Raw genomic sequence first — 13,711 nt, forward strand, 5'->3', positions numbered from 1 at the left:
CCATGGAATTCTCCAGGCAAGAATACTGGAGTGGATTGCCATCCCTTTCTCCAGGGGATCTTCCCAACCCAGGGATTGAACCTGGGTCTCCTGCCTTGCAGGTAGAATCTTTACCATCTGAGCCACTAGGGAAGCCCATATGCTTGTAGACACAGAGAGACAAGGACAGAGACCAAAATCAAAACCGAAACAGGGACTCAGAGAGAGGGAATGAGGGAGACAGCAAGAGGGACCAAGACAGACAGATAAATCAACAGACAGGACCAGAGGGATCCAGAGCTGAAGAATGAGAGAGGGGGTACTCAAGGCAGACTGGCGGGAGCCCTGAGGGTCAGAGCAAAAAGAAATAGAGGCACAGAAATCCCAAGCAAAGACTCAGGGCATGGAGGAAGGGAGGGACAGATGGAGATGGAGATGATACAGGTAGAGAGAGCAGGGGTCAGGAGCGGGGAGGAAATGGGAGACGTTGATATCAAAGAGCAATAGAGATGGTTGGATGGCATCACTGACTCAATGGACATGAGTTTGAGCAAACTCCAGGAGATGGTGAAGGACTGGGAAGCCTGGCGTGCTGCAGTCCACGGGGTGGCAAAGACTCAGACAGGACTTAGCGACTGAACGGCAACAAGTGACAGAAGCTGAGGCAAAGAAAGAAGCAAAAGGGAAACTGAGGCAGGAAACAACGGGGCCGTGCAGAGATGACTTAGTGGGCAGATAGACTGCTGGGGAGAGAAGGGATGACCCAGGAGATGGAGCCAGAAAGCCCCGCGCCCCTCATTTCTTGAATGATCTCTCAGAACACCTAGCCTTGCTCTTTGATGGACAACAGCCAAAGCTCAAAGGACTCCAGTTAGACCGAAGGAAGAACTTCCCTGAGGAGTACGGGCTCCTGGTCCCAGGGTGCTGGTGCCTCCCATCCCCATCAGCCCTAATTGCCAAGATGTCATGGTTTCGGGGGCAGCGGGGGAGGAGAGGAGGGGATTAGGCAGACGGGTGCCCCTCCCCCTCCCCGCCAATGTCACCTCCTGGCGCCCAGTCCAGTCCCCCACCCGGGGGCCAGGATTACCCTCCGAGATCCAGGCCACGGCAGATGACATCACTCCAAGCCAGGGCTTAAAATCTCCCCATGTGAGGGGACCCGTTTCCTTCAGTCCCTGCTGTCTGATGACTCCATCCCTGGGCCCCCCAGGAGAACCCTGTCCCCACTCTCTGAAGGTGAGTGTCCGCAGGAGAAGCCAAGGAAAGGGGATGGAGGAAGTGGGGGCGAGAGAGGGGAGAGGAGGGCCCAGGACGTGGGTTCATTTTATTCATGGCTGTGTTTTCAGGGTCTGGCACTGGGTTGAGGAGCGGGAATGTATGATGTTGGCTGGATGATCATACAGGGATCAGAGTGTCTGTCCTGATGTTTGGGGAAATATGGCAGCCGGGGGCAGTGAGGATGCACAGAAGAAGCTGGCCCATGGCATGCAGGCTCCTTCAGGGGCGGCTTGTTGGGGAGGTGACATGACCAAGTCCGCCAGCTCTCAGGGTTGAGCGCTTTTCACAGCCTGAAGGCAACTCCTTGGCACATCTCCTTGTACTTTCTTTACAACTCAGCACAGCCTGAAACTCCCTCTTCATGTGTGCATTCGTCTGCTCATTGCCTGTCTTCCCCAGTGAACCTTGATTTCCCCCCTGCCATGTGGTTGGGATGCCTAAGTATTTGTTGAATAGATGGATGGATGGATGGATGAGCGAAATAGAATCATAGAGACACGTACACAGAGTGGCCAGGTTTTGTGGCTGCAGCAGGAAGGATGGAGGGGAGACTAGGAAACTACCCCAGGGGCCTGGGGATGTGATAGTTTGGGAATGAAATGGGGGCAAATTGATTATTTGGGGACCTCGCTGTCCCCTGAGGCTCTGGCTTTCCCCACGTCCAATCCTGGGTGGTGAGCACGACCCCCAGATTCTTCTCTCTTTTCTAATGTTTAAACTTTTTATTTTGTATTGGAGTATTGCCGATCAACAGTGTTGTGATAGTTTCAGGTGGACTGCAAAGGGACTCAGCCCTCCATACACATGTATCCATTCTCTGCCAAATTCCCCTCCCATCCAGGCTGCCACATAACATGGCCAGGTCCTGGTCTCTTGGGTGACCGAGCCAGTGCGGGCTGCAGAGATCCGACAAAGCTGGGGGGGTGGGTCTTGCTCAGACTGAGGTGGAGCCATGTGGGTTTGTGTGAGGTTGTTCAGAGCCTCAGTTTCCTCATCTGCAAAATGGGGACAATGACAAGTTGCTGTCATGATCCAGTCAGATGAGCCATGGGAAGCTCATGTCCCAGACCTGGGCTTGTTGTGAGTGCAGGGGAGAGGGCTGACTTCATCCTACTTTGGGGGATCCTGAGCATATTTGGGGGACAAGGCAAGGCTCTGAGGTCCAAGATATCCGGGTTCTATTCCTGGCTGTGCCACTTACCCCAGTGTGTCCTCAGAAATTGACAGAACCCCCTTCAGCCTCAGTTTCCTCATCTGAGAAATGGACATGTGAGCTCCACAGGGTGCTGTGGGGAGCATCCTGAGGTCGTGTAGCCTGGTGGTTGGGAGGGTGCAGGCTGGGGGGAGGGTGCTGGCTCTGCTGCTGACATGTGTGATGGGACCCGGGACTCTGCTTCTCGGAGCCTCGGTGTCCTCCTCTGTGGAGTGGAGGTGACAATAGGACCTACCCTGTGGGATAATTTCACTGGATTATTGTGCCCAGAGATCTTGTTCCCGAGCAGCTGGGGATTCCAACTGGAGGTCCTAATGGATGGAGGACTTTCTGCCTGTCTGGGGGCAGGCGCCTTCCTCCCCCAAGGCTTGGTTTCTTCAGCCATAGATTATCTCCAGGACAACCCACAAGGTGGGTGTGAGCCTTCAGACCTCACCTGTCCGAGCACCTGCTCAGGTGGGAGTCTGGCCCCAGAGCTGCTGAATCCCAGGAACCCTGAGCAACAGCCTCAGACCCCACTGGTTGGTCCCCAGGGCAAGGACAGTGATCTTCCCAGCTCCACCGTTTGGGACTATGAAACATCACTGCCTTGAAATTCGCCTGACAGGATAATAAAGGGTGGCTGTCAGGCTCACTGCAAATTCTCAATGAAAGATGACACTGTGGTTGTTGTCTGTGCTGTTGGAGGTTGGACACACAAAACCTGTTTGGAGGAGAGAAGTCCCGGAAGGTCTGATATCATCGACCACCTCATCTAGTTGCCAAACCCAGAGAAGGGCTTCGTTGGGTGTCTGACATCACTTTTGTTGTTATTGTTCTTTGCTGATCTCTTGTCCACCACATGCTTGCTTATTGGATGATCTGCAGAGTGGGTAAACCCTCGACCTTGGAGGTCATTATCATTATCAGCTGCTTGATTCTGGTCAAGCACCCTTATCTCCCCGAGGCTCAAGTTTCCTGCCGTAGAATGGGATCTTCCCAGGGAGAGAGATCTAGGTTTTCCTGGAAGACCAACCCCTTAGCTGGGCAGCTTGACGCAGATTCCCTGGTGAAGACAGTAGAAATGGATTTTTTAAAAAAATTATTTATTTATTTTTGGTTGCTCTTGGTCTTCTTTGCTGCGCAGGCTCTCACTAGTTTCGGTGAGCAGGGGCTACTCTTTGTTGAGATGCCTGGGCTTCTCACTGCAGTGATTTCTTTCGTTTCGAAGCACAAGTTCTAGGGCATGCAGTCTCAGTAGTTGTGACTCACGAGCTTAATTGCTCCGAGGCATGTAGAATCTTCCTGGATCAGGGATCGAACCTGTGTCTCCTGCATTGGCAGGCAGATTCCTATCCACTGTACCACCAGGGAAGCCCTAGAAATGGGTGTTTTTGTTCCAAGCTCTGCAAATTGTCCCTAGAGGGCAAGTTCATCAGGCTCCCTGTTTCCCTTTTCTCATGAGGTTTTGATGAAGTATCATCAGTCCTTGGAGGAAAGGAAGGTGACAGAAGGGACCCAGGCTGGGAACTGGGAGAACAGGGCCTCCAGGAGGGTGGTCCCCACTCACAGCCTGAGTGACCCAGGCAAGTCCCAGCACCTGAGTCTGAAGATGTTTTCAATTATATAATATGAACATAATAGTAATACTCTCTCTATGACCCAGGCTTGGGCTGAGGACTCAATGCCGTGTTGCACTGGGAAGTCTTGTGTATTAGTTACCTGTGGCTGTGTAACAAGTTAACCCCAAACCTAGCAACTTAAATACATATTTATGATGCTGTACAGTTTCCTAAAGGAAATAAACCCTGAATATTCATTGGAAGGGCTGATGTTGAAGCTGAAGCTCCAATCCTTTGGCCACCTGATGTGAAGAGCTGACTCACTGGAAAAGACCCTGATGCTGGGAAAGATTGAAGGGAGGAGGAGAAAGGGGATGACAGAGGACGAGATGGTTGGATGGCATCACTGACTCGATGGACATGAGTTTGAGCAAACTTTGGGAGATGGTGAAGGACAGGGAAGACTGGCATGCTGCAGTCCATGGGGTCACAAAGAGTCGGACATGACTGAGCAACTGAAAAACGGACAGAAGTTTCTGAGGTCACAGGAATCCAGGGACAGCATCACTGGATGATTCCGGCTCAGGGTCTCTTGTGCTGTTGTAGTCGGGTGTCAATCAAGGAGGCCATCACTTGAAGGCTTGACTGAGGCTGGACCGTCAGATTCCTGGGGGTCCATTCCCACGGCTGTCGCCAGGAGGCCTCAGTTCTTGCCGCACAGACCTCGCCACAGGACTGTGCAAGCATTTTCGGCCCCACAGCTGCTTTGCTAGAGAGCGAGAGGGCCGGCCTCAGAGGTCACACTGTCATTTCCACAATATCTTATCGGCTGCACGTGCAGCCCTGCTCCATTGGAGGGGACAACTCTAGGGTGTAAATACCAGTCATTACCTAGGACACCTCTTGATTCTCAGGCTTTATGTGTTGTTTCTACTTTAATGATTAGTATTGACACTGAGTGTCCCCGAGACCTTTCTGTCAGGTCCCACACACTTAGTCCACTTTCCATCCTGATGACTCTGCTCCGGTAGTGCTGGACACCTTGGTTCTCCTCCCACGAGACGAAACGATCCCAGCCTCCAGACCTTTGCACCTGCTGCTTCCTCTGCCTGGAGACCTCTACCCCAAGATCCTCTCACAGCGGATGCAGAGTCCTTCGTTTTGCAACCCAAAGTCGCCTCCTTAGAGAGAGGTCTTCCCTGATCATGCTTCCACAGAGCATGCTTCAGTAGTCTTGTGGCGAGGTCAGTGTGGCAAGAACTGAGGCCTCCTGCTGACAACCATGGGAATGAATCCCAAGGAATCTGACTGTCCATCCTCAGTCAAGGCTTCAAGTGACGGCAGCCCTGGTTGACATCTGACTTCCCTGATCATTCATCTAAATCAGACGACTCACCCTCACCTCAAACTCCATCACTCTCTTGTTTTGTTGTTCATTGTTCAGAGTCAGTGTCTGACTCTTTGCGACCCCTTGGACTGCAGCATGCCAGGCTTCCCTGTCCTTCACCACCTCACGGAGTTTGCTCAAACTCATGACCATTGAGTCGGTGATGCCATCCAACCATCTCATCTTCTGTCTTCCCTTTCTCCTCCTGCCTTCAATCTTTCCCAGCATCAGGGTTTTTTCCAATGAGTTGGTTCTTCTTACCAAGTGGCCAAAGTATGGGAGCTTCAGCTTCAGCATCAGTCCTTCCAAAGAATATTCAGGGTTGATTCCCTTTAGTATTGACTCATTTGATCTTCTTGCTGTCCAAGGGACTCTCAAAAGAGTCTTCTCTAGCAACACAGTTCGAAAGCATCTCAGCCTTCTTTATGGCCCAACTCTCACATATGTACATGACTGCCAGAAAAACCATAGCTTTGACTACACGGACTTTTGTTGGCAAAGTGATGTCTCTGCTTTCGAATACGCTGTCTGGGTTTGTCATAGCTTTCCTTCTAAGGAGCAAGCATCTTTTAATCTCTTACTACCCCATTTAATTTTCCTTGGAGTTCTTGAAACTCTCTGGAAGCATTTTGAGTTTCTTAATAAAAGTCTGTTTCCTTGTTTGATGTTTGTTTCCCTGATCAGAACCTCAAATTTCAATCCCATGAGAGCAGAGATGCTGTGTGTCTTATTTCTCATTGTCTCCCTAGACCATAGAGCATGGTTGATTCTCAGAAAATATTTACTGAGTGGACAGTAGAACTTCAATTTATGATAAATAAAACTCTCGCAAATGAGGGTTGAGAAGGACAGGGCAGCGAGAGAAGGATGAGGTGGGAGCTCACATAAATGCCATCCATTTTAGGCATTGATTTGTTTTTCAAATATTTATTGGGCATGCTGGGGACACCCCAGGGACTAAAGTGTTCCTAGTCTCCATTGTCAGGCAGCTGGATTAGGGAAGGGAAAGGCAAACATACTTATAAATATGTCATACTTAGTACACGTGATTCCTGAAGAACAGGAGAAAGTGTGTGTGTGTGCGTGTGTGTGTGTGTGCGTGACATCCTGTTTAGGGTGTGGGCTGGCTCTCCTGGGAACTTATGTTTAAGCTGTGTCCTGGAGGAGCAGAAGGGGTTAGTCAGCTGGTGAGAGGGGCTTAGGGCTGGGGGAGAGGCATTCCTGGCCCGGAACAGTTACTGGAAGTTTCTGGAGAGCTGAGAGGTCTCCCGAGGTCATCTTAACTAGGGCGGTAGGGAGCCCTGGAGAGCATATCTCTCTCTCTCTCTCTTTTGAATAGGTGGTATTGTCGGTTTTGTTGTTGAAAAGGTAATTTACACACACGTGGTTAAAAAGTAATCCAAACAGGAAAACAAGGAATGGATACAACACAAGAGGCAGCCACTTTACTCTATATTGTGTCCTTCTTCCTGGGAATATTCTATGCAATAGAAATACTATGCTAAGTCACTTCAGTCGTGTCCAGCTCTTTGTGACCCCATGGGCTGTAGTCCATCAGGCTCCTCTGTCCCTGGGATTCTCCAGGCCAGAATACAGGAGTGGGTTGCCATTTCCTCCTCCCGGGGATCTTCCTGACCCAGGGATTGAACCCGTGTCTCTTAAGTCTTCTGCACTGGCAGGCAGAAATATATATGTATGTATTTTTAAAAACCACAATTGGTAGCATGCTATACACAGTGTTTTTCCTTTGAAATATGTATATATATATATATATATTGTGTATATAATTTGGTAACAAATTATATCTAATATACACAGCACCACACTTTTTTCCCTTTGAATATATGTTGTATGTATAATTTGGTTTTTGTTGTTTAGTCACTTAGTCGTGTCCAAATCTTTTGTGACACCATGGACTATAGCCTGCCAGGCTCCTCTATCCATGGGATTTCCCAGGCAAGAATACTGGAGCAGGTTGCCATTTCCTTCTCCAGGGAATCTTTCCCACCCAGGGGTTGAACCTGTGTCTCCTGCATTCTTTTACCACTGAGTCACCAGGGAAGCCCATAATTTGGTAAAATATGATATCTAATACACAGACACATACCCACCCCATTGCCAAAATGTAATAAAAAAATTAAAAACCTGACTCTTAGGCACATGTAGTAAGCCCAAAACAAAGATTTAAGTCATGAACTGGCTGTTTCCAAGGAGAATTCAAGGAAGAGAGGTTAATACTGTTATTCACAAAAGGTGTGCTGAAAAAAGCTGGTCAGTTTAGGTACAAAACTAGTTCAAGTTCTACAGGCAGCCAAACTATAACCCTGAGGTTATCTTTTGTACCAGAGAGAAATCACTGGTGACCAAACATCTGAAAGTTACCATTGAACTTGTCAGTGTCTGGACCCTAATCAATAGTGAAGAATCAATTGAACAAGGGTACAGTCCCCTAGAAAAGGAACTATTGCTTGGGTTGGTCGGCTAGATCACCAGGAAGTGACTTGCTGTCAACCATTTGTCTCATTGTCAAGTTTAGGATAATCTTTTTTTTTTTTTTAGTTTATTTATTTGACTGTGCTGGGTTTTAGTTGCAGCTCACTGGCTTCAGAGTACGTGGGCTCAGCAGTTGCAGTGCTCAGGCTTAATTGCCCCACGGCATGTGGGATCTTAGTTCCTTGACCAGGGATCGAACCCGAGTCCCCTGCATTGGAAGGTGGGTTCTTAACCACTGGACCACCAGGGAAGTCCCAGAATAATCTTTCCTTAACTATATACTAGAGGTTGTTTCAAGTCCATTCAGAGAGAGTTATAGTTTTCAATGACTTTGTAGTACTCTCTTGCCTGGACGTGCCATAATCGTAACATAACTTACTTAAATTACATAAAAACTTACTATGTCCCCTTTGGTGGACGTATAGGGTGCTTCCACATTGTGACGATTATAAATATGCTGCATTAAAAATCCTAGCTTGGGTGGGGAGGGATAAATTAGGAGTTTGGGATTAACAGAAATGCACTATGGTATATAAAGGAGAGAAATAACAAAGACCTACGGTATAGCACGGGGAACTCTATTCACTATCTTGTAATAACCTATAATGGAAAATAATATGAAAAAATACAGAACTGAATCACTTTGTTGTATACCAGAAACTAACACAACATTGTAAATGAACTATACTACAATGAGAAGTATCCTAGCACAAACTCTATGCAAATGTCTGCTTGCAAATAATAATAACCGCCACCGTTTTGTAGTATTTGCTGCATGTCAAGTGCTATTTTAAGTATCAGATGCACAATAAATCATTTGACCCTCACATCAACCTAAAGATGTAAGTAAGTGCTGTTTTTCAGTCCCATCTTCTGATGAGGTGACCGAGGCACCTTGAAGGCAAGTTGCTGGGGCCAAGGAAAGACAGTATTTTTCTTTGATAAATGTTTGCAGTTTGTTCCATTCACACTGTTACCAATCTGACATGAGAAGCCCCTTTCTGAGGCCAGCCCTGGAGTTACCAACCCTCTTTGATCTTTGCCAACTTGATGGGTCAAAAGGGAGATCATTACTTGCTGTCATTTGACTGTGACTCCCTTGGGGTCACTAACCATCCCGATTTGTCTGGGACTTTTCAGATTTGTCACTGAAATCCCACAACCTTAGAAAGCTCTCCATCTTTAGAAAGCAGACCGAGACCACTGGTCACCCTACTTGCCATGATTCTGCGTGAGGCTGAACATCTTTTTTGAGGTCCTAGGGGTTGGGAAGATCCCCTGGAGAAGGACATGGCAACCTGCTCTAGTATTCTTGCCTGGACAATCCCGTGGACAGAGGAGCCTGGAGGGCTACAGTCCATGTGTTGCAAAGAGTTGGACATGACCGAGTGATTCACACTAACGCACGGTGGGGAAAAGGGTCTTGGACAAGGGAGTCAGAAGATTTTTTAAAGGCTAGGGTAGGAATAAGAGCTTCCATTTAGAATGCTCATTACAGCTCTTGATCTCGGCTTTACAGAGTCCCAGTGACGCTTTGACGACCTTAAGCAGAGAGCTGTTTTATAGGTGAGGAAACCCGGGTACAGAGTGGGGGAATAAGTTGCTCAAGGTCACGTATCTAGGAAGAGACTGAGGCGGTGATGAACTGGGGAGTTTGTGAGCACCCACCATTTCCTTGCAGGCCCCCTGACTTGGGCCCCAGCATCCCCGAAGATCATGATGGCGTATATGAACCCGGGGCCCCACTATTCCGTCAACGCCTTGGCCCTGAGTGGCCCCAGTGTGGATCTGATGCACCCAGCTGTGTCCTACCCAAGTGAGTACAGTCGTCCTCCCCGCCCGCCCCCCTTGCTGGCCCCCATCTTCTGGGGTCCCTTGCCCTCAGGAAGAGGATGGACACTTAGAAGGGTGACATCAGGGCCATACACCAGCCAAATGGGTTCATCTGTAAATGCAAAGCACCACCCCACATCTCTTAGGGATGCAGGAAAGCATGTGGACCTTCATAGAAATTTAGGACAGTGGTTCCCTCTCGGGTGAGGGAGGGAAGCCATCTGGAAGGGGGACCCAGAGGAATTCCCATCTGTCAGCAATGCTTTATTTCTTAGTGAAGGAAGCATTCTATTTTTGATGGTATTATTCTTTTATTAAGTTGACCATTACGGTCCTGCCTCTTTTATAGGCTGGATATCCCCAAATGGCTGGATATCCCAAATGTCGTGTTTCAAGTGAATGTCTTGGTGCAGAAGAAATTTTAGAAAGGGGATAAAAACCAAACTCATATACCTCCTTACACAGCTAAAGCCAGTTCTCCTCGGGGTGAGGCAAGAGTCCCCCTAAGGACAGGCAAAGGGAGAACCCATTTCCCAGGGGGACAGAGTGAGGTCTAGAAGTTGAGGGAATCAGCATCCCCTTAGTTTGGGCAGATGAACACCCAGAAGAGGCTTGTCAGCATCCCATGCCTTCTCAGAACCTTGCATCAGCGGATGCAGAGAATGGGGTCTCAGGTCACCCGAAGGTCCTGTTTTCCTGTCCTCACCCCAGGCGCCCCGAGAAAGCAACGGCGGGAACGGACCACCTTCACGCGAAGCCAGCTGGAAGAGCTGGAAGCCCTGTTTGCCAAGACTCAGTACCCAGACGTGTATGCCCGTGAGGAGGTGGCTCTGAAGATCAACCTGCCTGAGTCCAGGGTTCAGGTGGGGTGTCCTGGTCCCTGGGATCCAGAGCGGAGGGAAGAGGGAGAGGTCATAGAGGAAGAGCCGAAGTCATACAGGGTCCTGTTAATCCCTCACTGCCATTACTTCACTGGCTTCCTCTCTTACATGCCTATCCCTTCTCATTCTATGAGCACTGCCCCTGGTCCCTCCTTTAGCATTCCCACCAAGAACACTCTCTGTTCCCGCTACCCGGAAGATACATTCCCTTCACCCTGTTCAACTCTTTGTTTATCAACCAATGCAGTCACCTTGCCAGTCAATGAGACCTACACCACGCTTGGCATTAGAAGCTGCAACTTTCTCCTGCCATCCCAACTCTGCTACTCCCCCTTACTCTGCTCAATTGGTTCGCCCATAGTATTTATCACTTTCTAAAATTCTATGTGATTTCCCTCCTTACCATTTATTTATATGCTGTCTCTCTCAACTAGAATGTCAGCTTCACTGGTGTGTCCCCAAAGGAGTAGAAGAATACATGTTTATTAAATACTTGAATGGATGGATGCATGGATGTATGGGTGAATGGATGGATATATGTATATGTGTGTTTGTATGTATGTATGATGTATATATGAATGTATATATGGATATATATATGCTTGTTTGTATGATAATATGTGTACATATGTACATAGGATTGGAAAGGTGAAAGTATGTGTCATTGTATGTGAAGTGAAAGTGTCAGCCTCTCAGTCATGTTGGACTCTGCGACCCCATTGACTGTAGCCCACCAGGCTCCTCTGTCCATGGAACTCTCCAGGCAAGAACACTGGGGTGGGTAGCCATTCCCTTGATCAAAGCCAGGTCTCCTGCATTGCAGGCAGATTCCTTATCATCTGAGCCACCAGGGAAGCCCATCATTGTGTGTATATACACACAGCTGTGCTTACGCATGATTGTTATGTGTGTGCCTATGATTAGATGGTGAATGTACATATGGATGACTGTATGTCTGCATGTATGTATGAATGATTAGGTGGACAGACGAATGTATAGGTATATATTTGTATGTTACATGAGATAGGTATGTACATATGATTGGACGGAAGAATGTGTATATGTGTGTGTAACTATGTACGCACAAATGTATGCATGGACAATTGTGTGTACTGTGTATGATAGTATGTGTGTGGCTGTACAATCGTATATGTAAGTAATTGGGTGGACGGTGGTTGAATAGAGTGCCCCATGTTGTTTTGTCGTTCAGCCGCTCAGCTGTGTCTGACTCTTTGTGACTCCATGGACTGTAGCCCACCAGGCTCCTCTGTCCAAGGGATTTCCCAGGCAAGAATCCTGGAGTGGGCTGCCATTTCCTTCTCCAGGGAATCTTCCTGACCCAGGGATCAAACTCGCGTCTCCGGCATTGGCAGGCAGATTCTTCACCGCTGTGCCCCCTGGGAAGCCCCCAGAGTGTCCCATAGCCAATTGCAAAGTGAAGAGTGAGGACTCTGGCATGCTTCACCGATAAGCATCATCACTCCCGGGCATCACGAAGGCTCCCCTGGGCCTCCTGCCCACTCGCCCTCCCTCATCTCCCCTCTCACCCCCCAGGTTTGGTTCAAGAACCGCCGGGCTAAATGTCGGCAGCAACGGCAGCAGCAGAAACAGCAGCAGCAGCCCCCAGGGGCGCAAGCCAAGGCTCGTCCTGCCAAGAGGAAGGCAGGCACATCCCCAAGGTCCTCCACGGATGTCTGTCCAGACCCCCTGGGCATCTCAGATTCCTACAGCCCCCCTCTCCCCGGGCCCTCGGGCTCCCCCACCACGGCAGTGGCCACAGTGTCCATTTGGAGTCCGGCCTCAGAGTCCCCTTTGCCCGAGGCGCAGCGGGCGGGGCTCGTGGCCTCGGGCCCCTCTCTGACCTCGGCGCCCTACGCCATGACCTACGCCCCTACCTCTGCTTTCTGCTCTTCTCCCTCAGCCTACGGGTCGCCGAGCTCCTATTTCAGTGGCCTGGACCCCTACCTGTCTCCCATGGTGCCCCCACTGGGGGGCCCGGCCCTCAGCCCCCTCTCTGGCCCCTCCGTGGGGCCCTCCCTGACCCAGTCCCCCACCTCCCTGTCAGGCCAGAGCTACGGCACCTACAGCCCTGTGGACAGCTTAGAATTCAAGGACCCCACAGGCACCTGGAAATTCACCTACAACCCCATGGACCCCCTGGACTACAAGGATCAGAGTGCCTGGAAGTTTCAGATCTTGTAAAAGACCCTCCTCTCTCCACCTCTTGTCCCCCCTGCACATTGTCCCAACCCGCCCTGGGACAGCATCCCGGGGGAGGTGGCAGGAGTCCTTCCAAAGGTCACGGCCTCTTTGGCTCCAGTGACCAACACAGTCCACCCCTTTCCTCCCGGGGAGCTTGATAGGTCTTAGTCATCCTCTCAACCCCAAGGTGGTCTCATACGGAGTCCAGCCGGCATTTCAAACCATGAGCCCCAGACTCCAGAAACTGGTGCTGAGAACTCACCCTGAGACGAAATTAAACCAAACTTGGCAGTTGACTTGGGGTGGTGTTTAGGTCAGAAAATCACAGTGCTGTTGAACAAACAGGTAGGGAGGCTTGATTCCTTAACTTTCCATTCAGGACACTTCTTTAGCTCATGGGTAGAGATCCTTCTAGAAATTCCAAAGACAGACTTTACAAAGCCCCAGGATGGAACCTTTAGGCCAACTGTACTGTTAAGTTCAGAAATTCATTTGGCAATTTTCCAGATTTCACAGATGTCAGGTTTACATGATAGGTTTAGGGCGCTTTTTAATATATATGTGTATATATATATACACACACACACATATATATATATACACACACACATACATATATATTTTCTTCTTGTTACTTTTTTCTTAAAGACATTGCATCATTCATTCATTCATGACACTGGAAATGGGCATATCTGGTGGAAGAATGGAAGGCAAGTTGCCTGTTTCACGTCTACTTTGTTTTCTTTCGTTTTAGCATTTTTTTAAAGGTGAACTTCACCCAAACACTGGAAGAATCACGGTTGCTGCATGGGGTACACCAGCTATGATTGTGGCTATTTCCAAGAGAAGAAGAGGTGGACAGGCTTCCCACCTGTAAATATATAAGAGACGGGGGTGGGGCAAG

General features: G+C 49.1%; 1 protein-coding gene across 1 annotated transcript; it reads left to right on the plus strand.

The window, feature by feature from the left end:
* The first annotated feature begins 9,607 nt into the window (after window positions 1-9,607).
* Window positions 9,608-12,807, plus strand: CRX (cone-rod homeobox). Its single transcript, XM_061136020.1, has 3 exons — window positions 9,608-9,707; window positions 10,436-10,587; window positions 12,160-12,807. The coding sequence occupies exons 1-3, from the start codon at window positions 9,608-9,610 to the stop codon at window positions 12,805-12,807; spliced, it is 900 nt and encodes a 299-aa protein (XP_060992003.1).
* The last annotated feature ends 904 nt before the right edge of the window (window positions 12,808-13,711 follow it).

The sequence above is a fragment of the Dama dama genome, chromosome 4 (assembly GCF_033118175.1).
Source record: "Dama dama isolate Ldn47 chromosome 4, ASM3311817v1, whole genome shotgun sequence".
NCBI classification, from domain to species: Eukaryota; Metazoa; Chordata; class Mammalia; order Artiodactyla; family Cervidae; genus Dama; species Dama dama.